The sequence below is a fragment of the Vanessa cardui genome, chromosome 6, assembly GCF_905220365.1.
Source record: "Vanessa cardui chromosome 6, ilVanCard2.1, whole genome shotgun sequence".
Classification (NCBI taxonomy): domain Eukaryota; kingdom Metazoa; phylum Arthropoda; class Insecta; order Lepidoptera; family Nymphalidae; genus Vanessa; species Vanessa cardui.
In genome coordinates, this window is record NC_061128.1 from 6,063,341 (window position 1) to 6,085,348 (window position 22,008).

Consider the following 22,008-nt stretch of genomic DNA (forward strand, 5'->3'; position numbering starts at 1 on the left):
TGTTCCGTGACGCGCAGTATTTCCAATTTCATATAAGCTTTTCATTAAATAATATATTTATTCGTTATTATGTAAGTTATATAACAAGGACGATCGATAAAATTGAATAATAGGATAGATAATAAAAGACTGTCATCTGTATGGGACATAATTTAATAAAAAATACGTGCACTCTATTCCCTTAAACGTAAAGGAAGGAAGCATAACATCTGAAACGGACGGGCAAAAGAAAACTTTCCTTTTTTAAATTATATTTGACTATGAAGCACTTCTGCGTGTCAGAAACACAGCTAATATTATTTTTAACGAATCACATCTAATTAACGAAATGAGTCTGACGATTTGACTATTCGTGAATTTTACAGTTAAAATCAAGGGAAATAAAAATCAGTAGATAATTTTATTTTATGGTATAGGTTGGCGGACGAGCATGCGGGCCACCTGATGGTAAGTGGTCACCATCACCCATAGACAATGATGCTGTAAGAAATATTAACTATTCTTTACATCGTCAATGTACCACCAACCTAAGGGAACTAAGATGTTATGTCCTTTGTGCCTGTAGTTACACTGGCTCACTCACCCTTCAAACCGGAACACAACAATACTGAGTACTGTTATTTGGCTGAAGAAGACTGATGAGGGGTACCTACCCAGACGGGCTAGCACAAAGCCCTACCACCAAGTACCATTATAGTCGTCATTGAATGACTATTTAAATACAATAATTAGGTTTAAATAAGGAAAACTCTTTTTCAATTTTTCAACTTAAAAAAAATATAAATTTTTGCGAAATGACTCACAGTATGAAGGGAGTTAATACAGAAAATGTCAAAAAAAATACTTTTCGGTATAGGAACCTGAACCTTCTTCGAAGGACTCTTGATTTAAGCATTCAGTATTTAATATTATCCTTGTTTAACGGAAATAGATAAATGAAACAATAAATTTTATCTGTGTATTTATTCTTTGACGACATTCCATCCTTAACTAATGTGCATAAATAGGAAAACGTTATTTACAAATACAATTATTTTTCATTATTTATATATAAATAGCAACAGCCAGCTGCCGCCGTATATATACGCCTGAACGATGATGTAGAAAATCATGTACCATGTCAAATAACATTGAGCCATAAAAAAATGTTTTATCAAAATATAAACATTTATAATTATCATTATTTTGTTTTAGTCGATAATCTTTATATATCGACGTAATTTTAAACAATTATACTTTAACTTACACGAAATAATTTAATATTATACAGTTACATTTAATAATAGATAAAATTAAGTTGCTGATGTTGTTTAATTTATGTGTTATTCAATATGAATTTATTACATTACCTTATATTAATAACAGGCAACAAAAATATTATTTTATGAAATGAGGTTATATATAAAATTAATTACAGTCCGAGTTATTATACTCTAAATTTTATTAAAATTAAATGTTACGACCAAAAAAGACCCAATCATTTTTTTAAATTATTATATACAACAGTTTTTTTCCCTTTTGAAAAACGAACGTACGTTCTAATTAGTAAAATAATCTTATAAACATTATATGTAGAGGAACATTACGAAATGAGAAATTAGCGAAATACTATAACTAATACAAATATTCTACCGAATACAACAACTATTCGAATTCACTTTAAAATTAATAATGTATATTTACAAGACGTTTTAACTTAGCCTAAATAGTGAATTGTGCAAAGCGCATAAATTGAGGTAATAACTTAGCGTGTAATGGTGACTAATATTTGACTATAAAAAAAAAAAAAAAACGATCTCGTATACCCAAAGCCTAAGGTAACAGAATTGTCATGGACATCAATTGAGAGAAACGATAAATTCGTGCCACAATGAGGCGACCTTTAGGTTAAACAAGTGGTAATTTATTGATACTCCAGTTAGAATCGTAAAGCCGTAAACTTTTACGGAGCCGTAAACCGAACCGCCTATTGATTGATTAACGTCATTATATAACAACGCCACTCCTTGTGATGATTTTCGTGGTCTGATCTTTTTTATCTTCGTCGATATTTAGTTTCGAGGCTTGTATTTTTTTCCACGTTTCGCCCAACGCTTTGCTGAAGTGGTCGTCGACTCCGCCCTTGGAGGTTTGCTTCTCGTTGTCTTTTAATCTCGACGTTTGGATCTGACGCCACGTGTCCCCGAGGGCTTTTGCGAAGTGATCGTCTACCGAGAGGCTGGCGTCGTCAACTTCCATTGCGATTATTTTTGCTGGTTTAGGATCTTCATCGATCTTGAACTGTATGGGACTGCTGGCTCGGTCCTTAGTGTTGGGTTTGGGACCGGGCTGTGAGTTTTCCGCGGGGGAGTTCTTCTTGAAGAGGTTCATGTAGTCGTCGCCAAGAGAGCGTCGGAAGTGCTCGTCGATGACGGGATCACACATTGACATGGAACCTGCGAATAAAAACTACCATCAGTAATATTGAAACAGTTTATGAACTTATATTAGTATGCAGATAGACTAACGATACACAGATTTATTGTATTCTTTAACTAACTAAACAATTGTAGCTCAAGTAATTTACGAATTTGTTGTTCATATTACAATTAAATTACATTGCACAAGGAATAAGGGTCACTTCGCTAACAATGCTATCTATATTACCTAATAAAGTTTTGATAAATTAATAATACTTTATTAAAAATAATTATTATCAGCTCACCGGGAGGAGAATCGTTGCTCTTTATAACTGAAGGTCTATTATAGGGAGGCGGAGCTGGCCTCGACCGCAATCGCATATCAATGGGGGCTTCATGCTTCATTCCAGGGTATTCTGGTGGAGCTGAGAATAGAAAAGAACTCTTTAGTATGAAGAGAATTTTAATTAAAATCACAAGACTATGTGATATGTATCTATATGACAAATATACCGAATGGCTCTTTGCAGAATGATTTTTTATATATTATGTTGATAGTGCTATCCTAAATATGCTCTAAGATATATTACTACGTCATTAACTATATATCTGATCTGACAATTAGTCGTTCAAGTTTTCTAACTGTGTATGTTCCAAAGCTGATTTTCAACTATTAGGGATGGAATATTAAAGTTTCGAAGCAAACGAGATCCTAATACTGTACTATCGGTTATCAATACTGTACAATCAGTTACATTAATTTCACTATCATGTTAGTATAACATGTTTCTTCCTTACATTAGGAAAGATTCTTTCTTTTTTTTACACTAAATTATTGGTTGTACGCCTACTATGAATTAGTGAGAACGCATATCGTGAAATTATCTTGTTTTATTTTAACTTGAGAAATGCAATAAATTCCGTCATCAATAAAATAGCATAATATAAGATCGTTTTGTTATAAATGTACCAAAAATAGAAAAGTCCCAACATATTTTTCTATTTCATCATTCACATATGCAGCAAATTTATCCCATTACAGGACATAATTTCACATTTATATATTTTTCCACAATAACATTTAATTGATGAAACATAAAACGTAATCTGACTGTAATAATATAATACGAAGCTGTTTGGGATTATATAAAAAATACTTCCTGTTATTTATTTACTTTGAGAATGTGACGCTTTTAAAAATATATTATTCTATAAAGATTAGTGCAACAGATACGAAAAACACGTGCAAAAGCTTTCCATCGGAAAACAATTATCGGATCGCGACTGTCTTCTGTTTGTTTGGTTCTGATACCTATCTCAAATGTCAGACTTTATTTGTACGTTTCACTCCAGAACAGATAATTAAATAGTGCTTCCGTTGATAACATATTATTTACTAGCTGTGCCTGTGACCTTGTACGCGTTTTAATTTAATAAAAAATAAATATTATTGTAGCCTAAGTTACTCCTTATTATATAAAGTTATCTGCTAGTGAAAGTCCCGTCAAAATTGATCCAGCCGTTCCAGAGATTTGCCAGAACAAACAGAAAGACTGGCAAAATTTGTAAAAAATGTTATTTTGGTATATGTACCGTGTATATGCATTTGGTAAAAAACGGTTATTTTGATGTTACAAACTCAACTCCAATTTTATAATATGTATAGAAGATAAATGTTATGTGTATCGTTGATCTAATAATGGTTTATAAAATTGGTACAAATACTAAAAAACTTCACTAAAAGCCTATCGAGAATAAAGAGTTCACACATGTTTGCACTCACACTTGTGTCCAATAATGTCTCGTGTTTTTGTAAAATGGCCGACAGTGGCCGAAGTCGGTCAGGGGGACATTAATGTAAATATTTTCTTTCCGTGACTAATATTTTAACATAAATCGCGTGTAATATATATTTTAAACATTTTTTATTTGGTATAATTTGGAAATTTCACGTATCACTTTTTTGTTTATCGATAATAAAAACGAAGCAACGCCTGCATGTTATAATTCATACGGTTATTTATATAGGACAAGGTCGTTTTATTTTGCACGTATAAATAAGAACTTATATATGAAAACTTGTTAGGAACATAATGATATTACATGATATGTTACATGAAGCGACAAAAAAATTATTCATATTTTCTTACTCAAATCAGTTAGTCATGATATCATTTACGTTTTGTCATTAATGTATAAACATTTAGTTTTTATTTTTATTTTTATGGTATAGGTTGGCGGACGAGCATATAGACCACCTGATGGTAAGTGGTCACCATCACCCATAGACAATGACGCTGTAAGAAATATTAACTATTCCTTACATCGTCAATGTGCCACAAACCTTGGGAACTAAGAAGTTATGTCCCTTGTGCCTGTACTTACACTGGCTCACTCACCCTTCAAATCGGAACACAACAATACTAAGTGCTGTTATTTGGCGGTAGTTTTAATCATTTAGATCAAATTGTTACAATACTAACGAGGAATCTTTCATACTGGTTGTAGGTAGGAGTAGACGAGCATTTTGGTCCACTACGGTGAATTCGTATGAATGGTCGTATAAATGGTAATCTTTGTCCAGATATATCTTACACGGCAATAAATCTTTAATAAACCGCTAAACACAAAAGCATTTAGCGATATGAGTATCGCAGTTCATTGATTGTAAGAAAGGTATGTTTAATAAGTGGGTTGTATTTACCAAGTCAAACCAAATAAAAATCCTTACTACGGGAATACAAATACACAAAATAGATTGTTTATGTTTTATTAATTAAAAATTTGTCAACCTACCTTTGCCATTGAGTGCTAGATTTGCGGGCGCATCGTCAATTTCGTCAGACAGTTCACCGTCGCTGTGACGCTGCGCGCGCGCTATCGATGATGGTACGCTACGGCGCTCGTTGAACGATTGTGACCGTAGCGCCATTTTACCGTTCTCCCTGTAATTAAAAACAAGTAAATATATATTAATATAAATCCGCAATAACGTAAACGATGAAACTTAAAAAAAATATAATGAAAAAATAGATTTTATGAACGTTGCTACAAGGATTAAATCCTTTTGTCATGTCATTGTCATTTGTCATGTGTGTGTTTTTTTTTTCGATTTTTTTATTGCTATTGGCCCTACAGCGTCACCGGGTGCCTTTTGTAGTTGTTACTCTTAAAGAGCGCTATGTGCAATTAAATTAGTTTGTTCCTTATTAAATCATTGCTTACTTTGGTCTGTATTCAGGCTGGCGCACGGAGCGCCGTTCTCGCCTCCATTTCCCGGTCAGCTCCTTGGTTTGCGCGCGCGGCGCCTCGGGGGACAGCGTGCGGTCACCCTCCGATTCGCCGCTAGAGGCCGTACTTGGAGTTTCTGTAATAAATCAAAGTATATATTAATTTAATATTAAATCTCATTGACATAGAAAGTAATAGAGCATTAGATAATCGTCTATGGCTATTGGAGAACTACGAGATAAGCATTGGAACACAGGAGACTAGTTTAATACTACAATTAAGTTTTAACACTAAAACTTCTTCAGGCTGACATAATTACTGCAGTCGTTTCGATTTAACAATTATCAAATAAAATGAAATACAACAGCTTGCATTCGTAACTGTCCTGTAGGTACCTACTACTTAATAAGAATGTAAACGATAATTTTCTCTTAGCATGTACCAATGACGTATTTTTATAAGAAATAATTTATATGCGTATTTTTTCAAAGAAATGAAGTGGCTGTGAATGATATTTTTATACGTCGTTTTGAAATAATCGTTATGTTTTTATTTTCCCTTTCATAAAGCGTCAAAAAAGTAAAATTTTATGTACCATAAAAGTAGGCAGGGTAATATTCCAAGTGATTAGAATCGAGGCGGCGTCTGTCATTTCACATCGATACCATAGATATACTATAGAACAAAATTAATTTATTTCAAAGTATTACTTTCGTTACTGATTAAATGAACCATTATTATATACCAGCTATATATATTTATATGCTTATTTTATATATACCATCTCCGTATTTAATAGATATTTTCAAATACATTCTATTAAAATTTATTTTATTAATTGCAAATTAAAACACAACAAAAGACTTCGTATTAACTGTGTTATACATATGTATAATAGTGTTTGCTTTATATACTTGTTGACTTCGGAGCCGGATATTATAATATAATTGTTATCATAGTTATGTACTATCAAGTAAACAAGCACAATTATGTGTATGTTTTGTACTATTGTTGGCATAAGTGTTAACAATTCATTAGGAAAATAGTCGAGCATTTACCACACCACTGAATGTAAAATACGAAAGAATAGTTCAGTATTCCAAAATTAAATTTAAATACCTTTATTTGGGGACGACATCCACGGTTGCCATAAAGGCATATTAAACTTGGGCGACTGAGGTTCCATTGAACGCAATTCCAGACTACTCAAAGAAGTCCGAGCCAAAACAAATAAATAATGCGGGAATTCCATCATCGCGACACCATACGAAAACACGAAAGAACACTCAGAATCATGACATATTAAAACAGCCAAATTTTAAATGCACTTAAACTTTGCACTTCAGACTACCAACAAATCAATCAATCCTCTTCGAAATTGGAGCGATTCCTATATAGACAACACATTGGCGTCCCTGCACAGGTAACACTGAAGGTCGACTGAATAAAAAACGAGCTGGAAGAGATTACATTGGAATAAATAAATGAGATGAACAAAAAATAAACCGAAAAGGAAAAAGAGCATCATGCTACATCCACGCGGCCGGACGTTGAGGCGCTTCCTTCGAACCTCGTGGTACAGGGTGCGAACTAAGTGTCGATATCGAACTAATAGCCACCTTCAAGCTTTCCTCTTTGATAAAAAAAATGTTCATAACGAGAGTGCACACGTATTTGAATGCCTATTGTTACTGTTACTCGGAAATATGCTGATAACTGTCATCGAGGGCACGATCTTCACGTGACCTCATCTCGTTTGCACAAAGAAACAGACGACATTACACATTTTTGTGTTATATATTCACGGCCTTATTTTGTGATCGCTTTGTTCTCTTTCAAATTATTTTGTTTTATATTAAGGTTATTTAAGGAAGTCCATTTCTTGTTTAAGTAGAAGACTTAGAATGCTAGATATTTTTTCGTAGAATTCATGGTTCAAAATATGTACGGAATATTTATCAACAGCCTGTATAAGAATATATCAACCTGTTCGGCCCATTCATGAAAGTGCGTGAGCGCAGGGTGCGGGGATTAATGAACCCTCTTTACTCTTCGCCCTTCCGTCGCCCATACAGCCTATCTCTTTAGGAAATGCAACTTTGAACTCTATTATTTTAACACTAAAGTAATATATGGTTTAACTCTTCAATCTATACTTGAGAGGCAGTGTCATTAAGCGAAATCGAGTCGTATTTACTTTGTAACAAAGTATAGAATGATTTGCGAAAAAACACGACTAATGATCAAGTTTAAATTACGGTGGTTGTATCCTTGGAAGGTTGTTTTATTTTGATGCGCGCGGGCAGGGAGTGGTGGGGGGTTGGGCGAAGTCGAACTGTGAGAAGTTGCCGCGTTATACCATCGTATAGGCATTAGCTTTTTATTGTCTAATAGAGCGAAGGTAAAAGGCTGCCGACAGGTAGACTGAGTATGGCGCCGCTGGATTAATTAAAGTCTGGTACTAATACAATAACGCACCTAGACTTAGAAAAAACATATTCGTGTTACACAATTATTATTCAGGAATGCGTTTCGTTCATATTACATGTATAATGTAATCAAAGATGCAATTACTAAATCGACTAATTTCATGCTTTACTTAGCATCTTTACTGGCGAGCAAATAATCAGCATAACTTTCGATTTGATGATAATTGTATGAGATAATTCAGATGGAGACGTAACGGCCCGGTGGTTAGAATACGACAATCTTAATATATATGGTACAGATAGAGAGTTCAAACTCGGGAAGAAATAATCACATGCTGCATCGTGATAGAAGCTCCAAAACTGTTCATTAAGAGGAAGTGACCTTAGCCCCGCTGTGGAATAAGGTCACTTTACTTTTTTTTATATGAGACAATGTATAAAAAAACCTTTCATCATCGTACAATTTCTCAAGTTCCAGACATGACGCCGAAGGGAAATATATTTTAAATTGCCCGTGGAGTGTAATTAACAGACGGCGTTTTATTTCTTTCAGTTTCTTTTTATTTGGTTCGCCGCGCGCCGCCCATTCAACCGGAGCGCCAGGCTACCTGACTGTCATAATCTACAATGGACTGACAAATAAAATTATAAAATAGACGCATTACACTAATGGCTGTAGAATATTTCAAATAGTATTGTATAAGATCGAATTTAAGTAACATTAACATCTGAACATAACACTCATAATCATATCTTTGACGACTAGCTGGGACAATTCTGATTTCCATTGATTCTAAAAAGACGATAAACACAAACGTGCCTGTAATTAAATGTTTTTTTTTGTTATTATTTATGTTGTCTGAAAATAAGTACACATATTGGCATTACACAACGTAATCTTTGCCAATACGCAGTCTACTATGGGATTTAACGAATTGTGTTTTGTGCGTGTTACGACATATGGGCTTATTCTTTACACCAGCTTACATGTCTCCTGTGGAAGGTAGATTAAATTACCTTTAATTGATACTTTATACTGACAAACATATCGTATTTTATGTTTAGTCATTTAGTACATAAATTGAAACGCAAGATGACATTTATATCGTGTCTTCTCTTATATTTATCTTCACAAAACATATTTCCATCACAATGCTACAATCAAGTGCTCTAATATCTGTCGTTTCAAGGATTTGGCTCATACGTTGATATGTCAGCGAGTCTCTTGGCAAGGAAGAGATTTTAAACATGTGAAATCAAGAACAAAGAATCCATATATCAAATCGAAACAGCTTACTGCATTATGTATGTATAAAACATTTAAAAATTTAATCAAGTATACGATTTAGGTATCGAGATAATGAGATACAATTTTAATTTAATTCCTTAAATTATATTTCATATAGCCTGCGGCACGGCGCGGTAAGGATCGAAAGGATGCGAGTAATTCGGTGGCGGGCTGGCGAGCATGCGCATCCGACGTGCGCTGGTTGCTTAGGGCAGTTTATTTGCACGCACGCATTATCGATTATTTACCCGGATGGGGAAAGGGATATAGTGTTTGTTCGTCCAACAAATGGGAATATTTATTAGACATTTATAAATATACATCGTTCGTTCCAAATTCAAATCTCCGATACCTAATAAGAATTATCTATAATACATTTGCTTGCTTAATTTAAAATTTTTTTTTTTTACCTGTGGAGAAATCAATATAGTTTTCGAAATTCAAAAATTGGTTTACATTATTTTCGACGAGCAAAACTTTTATAATTCGAATTATAAGTATTTATATATTTCATTTCTTAAACATAAATAGTTATCTACTTACATAGATAGCAATAGTGTTGCCAACGTTGATATAATTCAATGATTATGGCCGTTATAATAAGACGATTTACGAGACTAGATAATGCATTACACGTTGTATTAAAGACGTTGTAAGTATACAGTAGGAGTTAATTGTATTCAAATTCTACGTTGCGTGAAGCCAGTAGCCGAACGGCGCGTCCGTGGCCGCGGGCCGGTGCTTGGTTATCCAACATCTCGGATAACAGCCGCATTAATGCCGGTATGTGAGTGTCCACGCAACACGCACGCAGTTTAGAGGAACCACGCGAACTTGGCAATGCAGTAGCTCATATATTTATTTTAAACATGACATCGTTGACTTACAAGTGACGAGTTAAAATACTCATTATAATGATGTTAAATTAAGTATGTTATAAATGTGAAAGTATGTATGAATGATTGCCCTACATCGAATAGTTTGACGATTTTCAAAGTTCAATGTTTTTAAAATTTATTATATATTATTAGCTGCCTGTACCGAATTCGCGTCGGAAAAGTTTATACAATACTACATTAATTACCATTTTAATACCTTTGAAAATGGAATTTGAAAAAATGGAGTAACTACGTTAAATTTCGAATCGATCGGACTCAAATATTCGTGATAAATCAGACAGCGGTATTTCGCTTAAACATAAATTGATTATCACGTTATTTATATAATTATATAATGTAATTATTAAGTGATTACAATATTTATCAGACGAAACATATACGCTGGGTTTTTTTTTAATATGATACGAACTGCATTTAGATGTAATTGATATTAAAGTAAAACAAACCCTCGTAGTTTTGATTGATGTGACGTTTTTGTACAAGAAAATATTATAAATACTTTCTAATATTGTATTCTATCGAGTGATCATCGTTGGACACATCTGACATCTGTTTACGACTTTACGTCGCGAAGTAATATTATTATAAGGAAGGCGGATGCAAGCAGCGAAAGTGCGGGAAGCGCTCAAAACAATTCCGCATTCCGCACTTTGATATAAGTACGGGTACGTGTGAACAGTAAGACCTACTTTGTTATATATAGGCTTTTAAAGCGACGGTTATTTTTACTCGTTTACGGCGCGATCGGAGACAGTTATGAGAGACTTATTGACAATCGGTGCCGATTCTCCTGTACACAATCTTTTAAATCATTTGACTAGACCCAATAATGTTGTAGTAAACAGATATGTTATTAACGCGTAAAAAGTGTGGACTAGAAAACGTCCTAATTGGGACGTTTGCCTTTAGTCGTTTTACGTAGTAATACGTTATAATACATCATAATTACGTAGTAATACGTTTTGCGTAATTAAAACATCTAATTATCCCTTTTATTTATTGTTTTTATCAAGCTATCCTTTTTACTTTTAACGAAATGTAAAAATAAACTAAAATAAACGGTCCCCGGCGAGGCACACTTTTTTCTGTTGTTGTATGGATATAACATATCTGTTTATTAGAATATCATTGACTAGACCAAAATATTGTATAGCGTTCTATACTCTTGCTGGTGCATTGAGTGTTGAACCCTTAGAACCGTCAAATTATCAACGATAATTATATTCGAGATGATAGTTTTTTATCGAGTTACTAAACGATTATATTGATTTCGACGATTTTTAGATGATGTTTAGATTGAACCCCGCAGGTGGTTGTACCACACATTAATGTATTATTATGTTATTTTAAGTATTATAATTTTAAGTACAAAAAAGTAAATAAATTTTATTCAATCTAATGTGTCAGTATTTAGTAGAATATAAAATGTGAGTGTTATATTTTCTGGTTAATATCGACATTTTAAATTGATACAAAACCACAATCATTGTTTAACAAACAACTAGAGACATCTGTTATAAAATTTGTAAGACTTATTTTTGTGTTTACAGCGCCATCTATAATAAAAAACGTACCATTATAAGTTGTCTCGTTTTACCCACAGAGGGAAGCACAGCCGATCGCGTTTCTAATTTCAGTATCTATAGAAACCTTGTTTGACCAGCAAAAAGTATGCTTAAAATATGTGAAGGCTTTTACGTGACTTGATGATCTAAAGGAATCATGAGATTAAATAAAATGTTGCTTATTTAATGGACAACATTAAAGATTTATATATGAAAGAAAAACATCAAGTATTCAATTAAATTTTTATAATATTTCACGTTTGGTATTAATTTTATAAAGAAATTTGATCTTGTCATATCCAATATTTATGGCATTTAAAATGAGTTTAAAATTAGTTTTCAATATATATATTCATAGGACTTGACAAAGTTATAAGAAGCGAGCTTTGTTAAAAAAAAAAACAAATCCTTTAAAAGTAAAATAGTCATTGTTGCGACCTTTTTACTTATAAGAGTATACATACTGTATCTTAAGATATGAAACCAATATTAAATATTCTTTAATTACTTTAAAAATGTATCAAATGTTTTTCTATTAAACGATTCTATAAAACTGCGCTCTCACAGACCAAACACATGCTTTAGTACTTACGATTAAAATTGTATTTTTACACATAATGAGTTTTACTGTTTCTCAAGACTTTCCCACATCTGCAATGTGTTAACATCTAACAGTATCATGGCTTAGCTGAGATGTTTACACACTGATGATGATGAATTACTTAGACATTCGATGTGACTCGCCAATATTGTAGAGTCCCAAATTCTCATTTCAATCCGTGTTATTTCGATCAATCGGTCATTTTGTCGTATTATCGACGGAACTACGATGTTTACACTGTTTAAAACGATCGCTTTAGTTAGTGTAGACGATAATAAAATTCTCAATAAACAGTATAAGTATAGTCATGTCCAGTGATGCAACAGTCGCTTATTCATTTAGGCACGCCGCGCCTAGGAATGTTGTGCAATAATAATTAAGTAAATATTTATTATTTAAAATATTCGAAGCGAAATAACGAATCTATATCGCGGGGAAATACCAACAGATATCTAGACGAATGTATAGACGCATTATATTTTTAATTAGGAATAAATCTACACACATTTTTAATAACAGACAAATTTATACATTGTAGCATAATTTATAATGCTAGTATGATAATGAGAATAGTGTCATTGACCTCTTCAAAACCTATCACTTTTAATATTAGTATGAATATTACGATAAAGAGCAGGATATTCGCAAATATGTGCGATAATTGTGCAAACATTTTACGTTTCAGTTGCATATCTGTAGAACAGACTCATTAAACTATTTACGTGATTATTTGCATCTGAATGTCCTACACTTACGTGTACTGGGCTTATGTTCAACCTTAAAATATTTTGTAGAGAAGCGAGAAGAAACTCGTGTTTTCTTGTTTAATGACGAATCAAGACGTAATTTGAGATTAACGTGTTGCTAGAGACCTCTCAAATCTCCCTTTGAAATGTTTGTGAAAATAGAAAACAATTATTATTGTAAGCATTAGATTATCTAACTTTCAATGTCAAGAGAAATGCATGTCTTCAATTTATGCTGACACTGAATACTTCGCGAATATTAATGACATTTTAATTGTAAGTTTTGAATATTGCTGTACCCCTGATGGGTACGATGATCAGTTGATAGATGAAAATTAGACGTAAACAAAATATTAATACACAAATTCGCTCTTGCATTTATAAAATTATTTAGATAATTAGGAACAGTTAATTAATCATTATTTTCGTGTTGAAATCGTTTTTATATTCAATAGGCATAAGCGAATTCTTCATAGGGCTACTCTTTAGTTTATTGCAATGGAACCATGTCAGGGCTGCCACGTACGGACACTCGGTATATACATGGTGCTATTCTGTTATGCAACATGAAGGTCGTATATACATATATATCGGGGCGTGGACTTAGGTTTGAAATATTTGAAAAAAAAAAAACAAAATAACCACGCAAAGGAATAATATTTATCGACATTATTAGACAACCGTACGCCTAGTATTTTTTATTTTTTCACCCTGGCCATATTTTGCCAGGATACTAGAAAAAAAAATTGTATTGTTTGTATATTGTATAGGTCACGGGTACGTGTGACAATTTTTAATATCATAAGACGTTTTGAATATGATGAAAATTACGTTAAATGATTCCGTTATATACAGATACATACAGGATCGAACTTACACAAAATGATTTTTTTTTTCTTTTTACAACATTTACGAAATTTTAAAACAACAACCAACAAAAATATATGGATTTACATTTTTTTAATCGAGTTTTGTTAGTAGACTTGGCTAAATAATTCATGTAAAACGCAAAATTATCTGAGTAACTATTATTTTGCTTTAATTTTATTCATGACTTTTTTGTTTAAAATTATGAGGTACTTTATGAAAATGTTTAATAAAAAGTTTGTAATTTGTTTGCATTGTAAATATTAAAATATTATAACAGGAACACAAAGATTAAGTAATTGTATTATCTGTATACATTTCGAGGACATAAAAATAAAATTTGATTTTCCTAGTATAAATAGCACACATCAATAAATATACCCACTTAATTAACAGATTCACAAAATTGACTTTATATTTTCAAGTATAATTGCTTTTTCTTTTTTGTTTGCTGTAATTTTTATTTTGTTTGCAATTGTTTTTTTTATTTTATTTTAACAATAATGTAAGGTGCCTCCTTTTTTATGCAAATATACATTTATAGGATTAAAGTTTATAAAAAAATCCGTGTTAATTTAAATTAAATAATTAATTAACTCCTTTTTTATATCGTAAGAGACATAGACGCGTCTGGATGAGGGCCACACACTGAACTGTTATTTTACCATACCGGGTGACCAAGTGTGACTCATTGAATACATTTCATGCACCAGTATCTAGACGAAGGTTACCATGAGGTGATAGACAAACACGTTTGCCTTTACAAAAAAAAAACACGCGAGTTGAAAGTCAAACTTACCACTATAACACATTCAGTTAAGCGCCAATAAAACAACTAAATTCTCAAAACGAAGCGATTTGTCAAAAAACTCAGACATTAAGAAATCGTAATAATTACACATACCCATTACGTAGGATAACTTTCGAATAGGAATACCAAAAAACTTATTATACAACGTTATCTATGTATTTACATTTTAAATTAAATATAAAACAATGCACGTTCGATATAAGAGTGCTCTTATTTTTATTAATATTTAACGATGAAAGTTGTACATTCCGTTAAGTGATGTGACAGGACATCACAGAAATGCACGTGCGTGATGCGAGATGTATCGAAGGAATCCGATAGCAATGAAGTCATCATATAGTAGAATTTCTAATGGCAATGGATTCCATTTCGTTGGCAGCCAAGCGAGAGTAGCTATTCCAACTATTCGGGCCGTCTCGCGTATTGTCTCAACCTTAGAACAGCTATCCCCAGAAGTGGTATCAATAGACTGCATTACTTCACGCGTTGGCTAATGCACTTCATCATTATCATTACATAGTATAAAACAAAGTCGCTTGCCGCTGTCTGTCCCTATGTATGCTTAGATCTTTATAATTACGCAACGGATTTTGATCCGGTCTTTTTGATACATAGAGTGTTTTCGAGAGGAAAGCTTTTGTATAAAATACATGGTAAATACATGGTACAGTAAAGAAAATTAGATTTTAGATGTTTCAAAAGTGATGTCGTAAATAAACATATCCTGTAGATTATTTAGTATCAGTATTGCACCTGGGGCGGGTCGCTAGTAATAAATAAAATAATTAATGATATGATATGTAATTTATTCGTGTTTAATTTTTTGTGTTGGTACATTCCAAGCGAAAAAATGTGACATTGTTTTTATGGAAATTTGTATAAATTATTTATATCATATTGTTTATTGCATTACATAAGTTATGCTTGATGTAATTTCTACTGTCTATGGTCTAAGGCCTCAGTGATCTAACACACTTCGCTAATTACAATTGTATATGTATCGGTACACGGCATTGCAAATGAGTTTACGAATTCCACGAATAACTAAGTAATAATCGTTATTGCTGTTATTGGGTTTTCAATTGATTTTCTATAATAATCAACGCAACAACGTAAGAATGATTATTTAAGTACAAGGTTTTCGTAGCCAAATAGATTTTTGTTTATCAAATGTCTTCAAAGTTTGTATCGATTTGTTAAAGCAATTGAAGATAGATATTTCTAATAAAACTCCTAAAAAAGAACGAAAATATCGCGGTGCGTTTTTGTTTTATGTTCATTATTTCGTATACATATATAAAATAATATAGATTGCAATAAAAAGACATTTTAAGCAACGGAACACAGAAGAATTTTCAAAAAATAAATTCTCGTTAAATTGGTCAAAAATTAACATTATGATGTCAAAGGTTATGAAAACATATTTTGTGACAACAATAGTGATCAACGATTGCATTCCTAAGAATGTTAGTAACTGTAGTCCGCAACGCAACCTACATTCTGCATTCTTTTCGAAACCGTAACACGCCGCCTCAGCGTTCCGGATATTATTGTACACGCTATATTCATCCCTACTACATCCTAATAAAGTACATTTTAACGTGAATAATCCGATATAATGTCAGGTATTGAATTTATAGAGAGCTGTAAAACGGCTACATACAAAGTAGCTTATGATGATTGATATGAGATGTTGATAAGAAAGACGAGATTTCGAATGGCAGTGCTAGTGTAGTCGTTTCAAATGATCGCTGGGTGCTGCGTATTGTTAGCGGTAGGTGTTGTAATGCGGCGCAAATATTGCGAATAGCGTTCGGTTAGTGGAAGGCAGAGGCGAGAAGCGTCAGCTCGCGAGGCCGGCCAAATTCCTGAGCGCTTTCTCTGCTAGTCTGTCGCACGAGCACGCACGCCGCAGCAACGAAAGTAAATGACGATGCGGCTCGAGCCCGCGCTTCTGTCATCGCATTGCATAATTATTTGCTACCCGACAATTGTTTGTAAACAACCGACGACAAGAACTTATCGTTTGACAACTTGCGTGACCAAACTCCGATTAGATATGTCATTAGATACCCAACATTTATCAACCCATCTTTATAATAGCACCAACTAGCATAGTTTAATAAGAGAAATTGCCTGTATGCGATATATCAATAAAGCATGCGTCAATTTTTTACAGAAATTAATTTAATTGATAACGAAAATGCTTTCATTTATGTTGAAATAAAGAAAAATATACTCGCTGGCGTAATAAATTATACAAATGTATTCACAATTCTTTGGTATGCGGAAATCTGACATATAAATAAGTGTGTATATATTAGTCAACCAGTAGCATTGTGGGTCGGTGGTCATCTTGCATTTAAGGTCTAACTACCAAAACAAACATGTCAACTCTCTTAAGCTGACTTCTTATATAATTAACGAAATTTTATTTTACATCAGTAACCGATAAGTCATGAAACACGACATAAAACGAATTATTTCTTATATATATTGTAAGAATAAAGAAAGTAAATTGTTCAGTGTTAATAATACTATAATTATAAAATTTCTTGATGTTTCAATCATGTCAGTTTCGTCGTGTTTTGCGACCCCGCGTTACCCGGACGTGTTGCTTGAATGCGCGACGGAAGAAAAAACAAACAATCACTCACGGTACACAGTGAATGAATGAACGACTGAACGATTGGAAAAGCCAAAGCACTCAGCTAAATCGAAGTCTTTATCACGAAACAAGTACTATCCGACAATGTAATGCATTGTTCATCAGTCGAGGAAAACATGTTCGTTCTCCTGTTTGTGTCAGGTTAACTGGCTCGTGAACAGGATACTTTAATAAATGCAAGTCACGGTCGGAATGTTGGAAATATTTAAAGACAACAATAAGATATCAATCGCATACACAAACGACTACCAATTCTTTAAATTATAATGATTACATTATATAGGATGTACTGTTTATTTAATAAATTTAATCAAAATTATATAACAATAATATGTTTATTTAACACTATAATTTTGTGGTATATAACATGCATTTAGAGACTTTTTATCGAAAGTTATCCATCTGTCTGTAGCTGTTTTTTTTATCTATTTTACAGTTGAACGTTATTTATATTACAAGGAAAATGATTATTTTAATTTAAACAGCGCAGTAATTAAGATAAGTAGATGACAAAAATATATAATAAATATGAAATTGAAATCTTTGAATGGACAGCAGTCTCTTTCCATTTGAAGTGTATTCGTACAAGGAAAATAATCTCTCTATATTAGTATAGTAGTATATCTTCTTCTCTTTCTAACACTCTACTCGATGTATCCGTATCCTTACAACAGATGACGATTAACAATGTCAGCTGGAATCTGGAATGTGACCCGCCTACAAGGCCGAGCGTCGAGTATTGATGGCAATAGCCATTCGAACAAATATCAAAACTAAAGAGCAAGGGTACGCTAATTATAACTATTATTACGAATATTTGCTACAGCTAATTCACAATACATAACATATATAACCCCAATAAAATGTGTTGCATATTTAAAATTTTTTTCAGGTATAGGTTGGCGGACGAGCATATGGGCCACTTGATGGTAAGTTGTCGCCATCACCCATAGACAATGACAAACCTTGGGAACTGAGATGTTATGTCCCTTGTGCCTGTAGTTACACTGGCTCACTCACCTTTCAGACAGGATTACAACAACACTGAGTACTGTTATTTAGCGGTAGAATAACTGATGAGTGGGTGGTACCTACCCAGACGGGCTTGCACAAAGCCCTACCATCAAGTGCATGGTGCAGGGATTTCCAATATAAAATTCTCACAAAAATGTCTTCTCCTGAATTTGCACAGGTAAAACGACTGCATTGTCATCAATATATTATATCAATATGGCTCAGAATTGATCTATATTTAAATTTTGAAGTCTATCAAATTATGTTGTGTTTCATTAGTTTACAATCAGTTACAAAACTGCAGATTCAGCGACAGCTCGAGCTATTTAAAAAATATTTAATATTTAAAAAAACAAATGAAAGATTAAAAAAATACCCATATGGAGAGGACGGTGTTTGGCAATTCGTATTATTTTGTTATCCTAGCCATCCAAGTCGAGATATCACAAGACCACGGTTATTTTATTGTCGTCGGTCATTGCGTTTGCCAATAGGGAAGATGCAATATTTCTATTTTTGTGTTTATTTTAAAGAACTCCATATAGTCTAGGATAGACCACAATTATATCCATATAATTGTGGTCTATCCTAGACCACAATTATATTAAAAATTTAAAATACTGTAATTTAGGGCAAAGAATGCGGTTTCAAAATGTCAATTTAGATTTTTGCGCGAAAACACAACTGTTTCTCGTATGACGTCACTGCTGTTTGCCCATTTGATCGTACTTGTCCTCGCTGGCTTTCATACTTATACATTTTTTCTCTTTCATACTTATAAATTTTTCAAATAAATGGTTTTTGACTGGATATTTGGACATAAAACTGAGATAAAAGTGGTTTCAAGCTGGAAAGAGGAATCTGGAGTCTGGTTTGACAAACCCAACTTCCATTTTAATTTGGAAAACGCTATTAATTTTCGTTTCAATGTTCAATTTTTTACAAGTATAACCTCAAATAAGTAGTCATAACAGGAGTGACGTCACTGAAAGCTATATTAGAGTTTTGAAATACTTTCCGTTTCACGTTACTTTAATTCGTAATTATTGTTAAAAAACAAAAATATATCAATTATAAATCTTGCAGAGGCCCTTCTTTTATATTTTTTAACATTTTAAAAGTTAATTTTTCATAAATATTATATTTGCATTTTTCCCTATTGTTCAGTTCATCAGATTTCTTGAAGATAGTGAAGATCACGGTGAAAGATTCCGTTATACAGGCTGGTATAGCTCAAGCTGAGAAAAGTATGTTAATTAAAACTGTTTATTTTAATAGATCATATACCAGGAACACATTAGGACGAATCTCATTGTGATAATCTGCTTTAATGGGCTAAGTCAAAGTTTGTTGTTTTTATAAATTGTTTATTATTATTTAAACAAACAAGTCAATTTTACTCGGACTGTCAACTTTTTCTAGAAATTCCATGACTGGGATGAAATTTAGTTTTAGAGTATATATTCCTTTGAAAAGAAGAATTTACAGGTTCTTTTTTAGTAAAATTTGATTCGGGAGCGAAATGAAGTTTATTACAATTTAGGTAATCACAATTTGCTACCTTATGTGGTTTATATAAAACACATTTTAGCGGAATCTTGATTTTAAGCTGAAATGATTGATGTATGCGACTTTGCATCTCTACATAACATGTAGATTTCGAATAGCCTTGATTATACGATGATTGATGCTAAACTCGGAATTGTCATAAATTTGACACATGGCAAGATTTTTCTCAACATTTTGCTTTGCAAAATTTTCGTCATCATTCCGTCGAGATGCAAGAGAATGCTTTGTATTAACTGGTTTACTAGATGCGTGATAATCTTCGTACTGATCTTGTTTGCAATTTTAAAATTACAATTAAAAATCGAGATTATTAAGCGGAACACTTCTTAATTTGAAATTCCACAAATGTTCAAATGTTAACTTTTTATTTAGTCTGTATAATTTCTTGGCGTGGAATAAAAAATATAGAATAAGATACTTGGACCAGATGAAGGAAATGTTATGTACGATTCCATCAAAAATTCCAATTTAAAAAAAAAATTACTTTGCTTAATAACATTTCTGAACTACTGAAATAAGTAAAACAAGAGCGAGTATACACCACGAGAATGTGTATGTTTTGTTTCATATTTTAAAGCTGCGGCCCTTTGTGTCGAATTACATCAGCCATGTGGGCAGATAGTGTATCAACGACTTGCCGCCTGACATTTCTTTTTGTTTTGGAATCTATAAATAGCTTCTCATAATCAGTTCCATTTTGCATATACGTACGTCTATACTAAGAAATCGTTTATTCATCGTATAGCGATTTGGCGATACTTTAATTGCTTTAATTTCACTCAACTTTTTAGTTGTTGCTGTAGTAAAATTATATAATCAGTGTAAATCAGTTAGAAAAGGACAAGGATAGTAAGTCCCGGGTCTAAATATGAGTTTTTGTAGGCATTTTCATAGCTAAACCAATATATATAGCAAATGCTTAGATTTTATTTCCATAATTTGTCAGCTTCTTAATATTCATGGTCACAACAAAAGTACTAAGATGTCTGTATCTGTCGTATATATTAAATTACATTTTAATACAATTACTTACCAAAACCATCTGAATCACTAGCGGGATAAGCTGGACACGGCTGCACCATGGTTGCTGCGCGCGAGAGCACGTCCAGGGGTGACTCTACCTTTTTCATTTTATATTTTCTGAAAGAAAATATATTTTACTTGTAAAATTTGACAGTCCTACTGTTTAGCTTATTACATATTTATAAATACTTCATTAAAACTAGACGTATTACTGGCTTTAATATAAAATCAACGACCACATTTATCATGTGAAATTATAAATTTATTATATATACAATAAATATATTCTTATTAATAACCTAAAGTAAATAAGATAGAAATTTGTAAATTTTGTTTTGTAAAGCGGAAACAGACTAAGTCGGGGAGCGTAAAAATATTTGGCTCGACGAATGAATGTCGTTGCGTTAATACATAAAATGGCATGCAAATACCGAGGCGAAAATTCCACGGCACGTAAACGGCTAGACGGTGGACAGACGTCCGATCAGCGCGGCTATCAAGTAAATAAGAGATGACCGAACAAAGAGTTGGGAAACGTACGCATACCGTCCCCGCGGGAACACAGCCAATGGACCACTGGTGCGGGCGAGCTCTGCCAGTTGAAAATGTGACATTATGATTTGATTAAACTGACACAAATAGTTTAGTTGACAAACATATGTTGCGATTTAGTAATAATGCGACCGATTTCTTTTTCGATTTCGATTCGACTATGTTATCATAATGAGAGAAAAATTAATTTATAGAAACTGATGACTATGTGTTATTTATTTTGCTATGATAATGATGATGATTAAGACGTAATTCGTTAATGATTTAGAATAGTTTTTTTATCGCTATCCTAATTATTATACATTTTTTTATCATATTTCAGTATACGACGTAAGCGATTAAGATA

The 22,008-nt window shown here is 32.8% G+C and overlaps 1 protein-coding gene across 1 annotated transcript; it reads right to left on the reverse strand.

Moving 5' to 3' along the window:
• Positions 1–953: 953 nt before the first annotated feature.
• Positions 954–21,594, reverse strand: LOC124530406. Its single transcript, XM_047104571.1, has 6 exons — positions 21,542–21,594; positions 21,121–21,227; positions 5,625–5,766; positions 5,196–5,344; positions 2,705–2,824; positions 954–2,435 (listed from the first exon to the last, which is right to left on the reverse strand). The coding sequence occupies exons 2-6, from the start codon at positions 21,215–21,217 to the stop codon at positions 1,987–1,989; spliced, it is 957 nt and encodes a 318-aa protein (XP_046960527.1). The 5' UTR covers positions 21,218–21,227; positions 21,542–21,594; the 3' UTR covers positions 954–1,986.
• Positions 21,595–22,008: the final 414 nt, after the last annotated feature.

What these genes read in the sequence shown, in the direction of transcription:
- LOC124530406 (XM_047104571.1), bottom strand. Translation starts at nt 21,217, where the DNA reads ATGAAAAAGGTAGAGTCACCCCTGGACGTGCTCTCGCGCGCAGCAACC. An exon ending in TAGTGATTCAGATGGTTTTG is followed by an intron (nt 5,767 to 21,120) that starts GTAAGTAATTGT and finishes GATTTATTACAG; the next exon opens with AAACTCCAAGTACGGCCTCT. An exon ending in CAGCCTGAATACAGACCAAA is followed by an intron (nt 5,345 to 5,624) that starts GTAAGCAATGAT and finishes TTTTAATTACAG; the next exon opens with GGAGAACGGTAAAATGGCGC.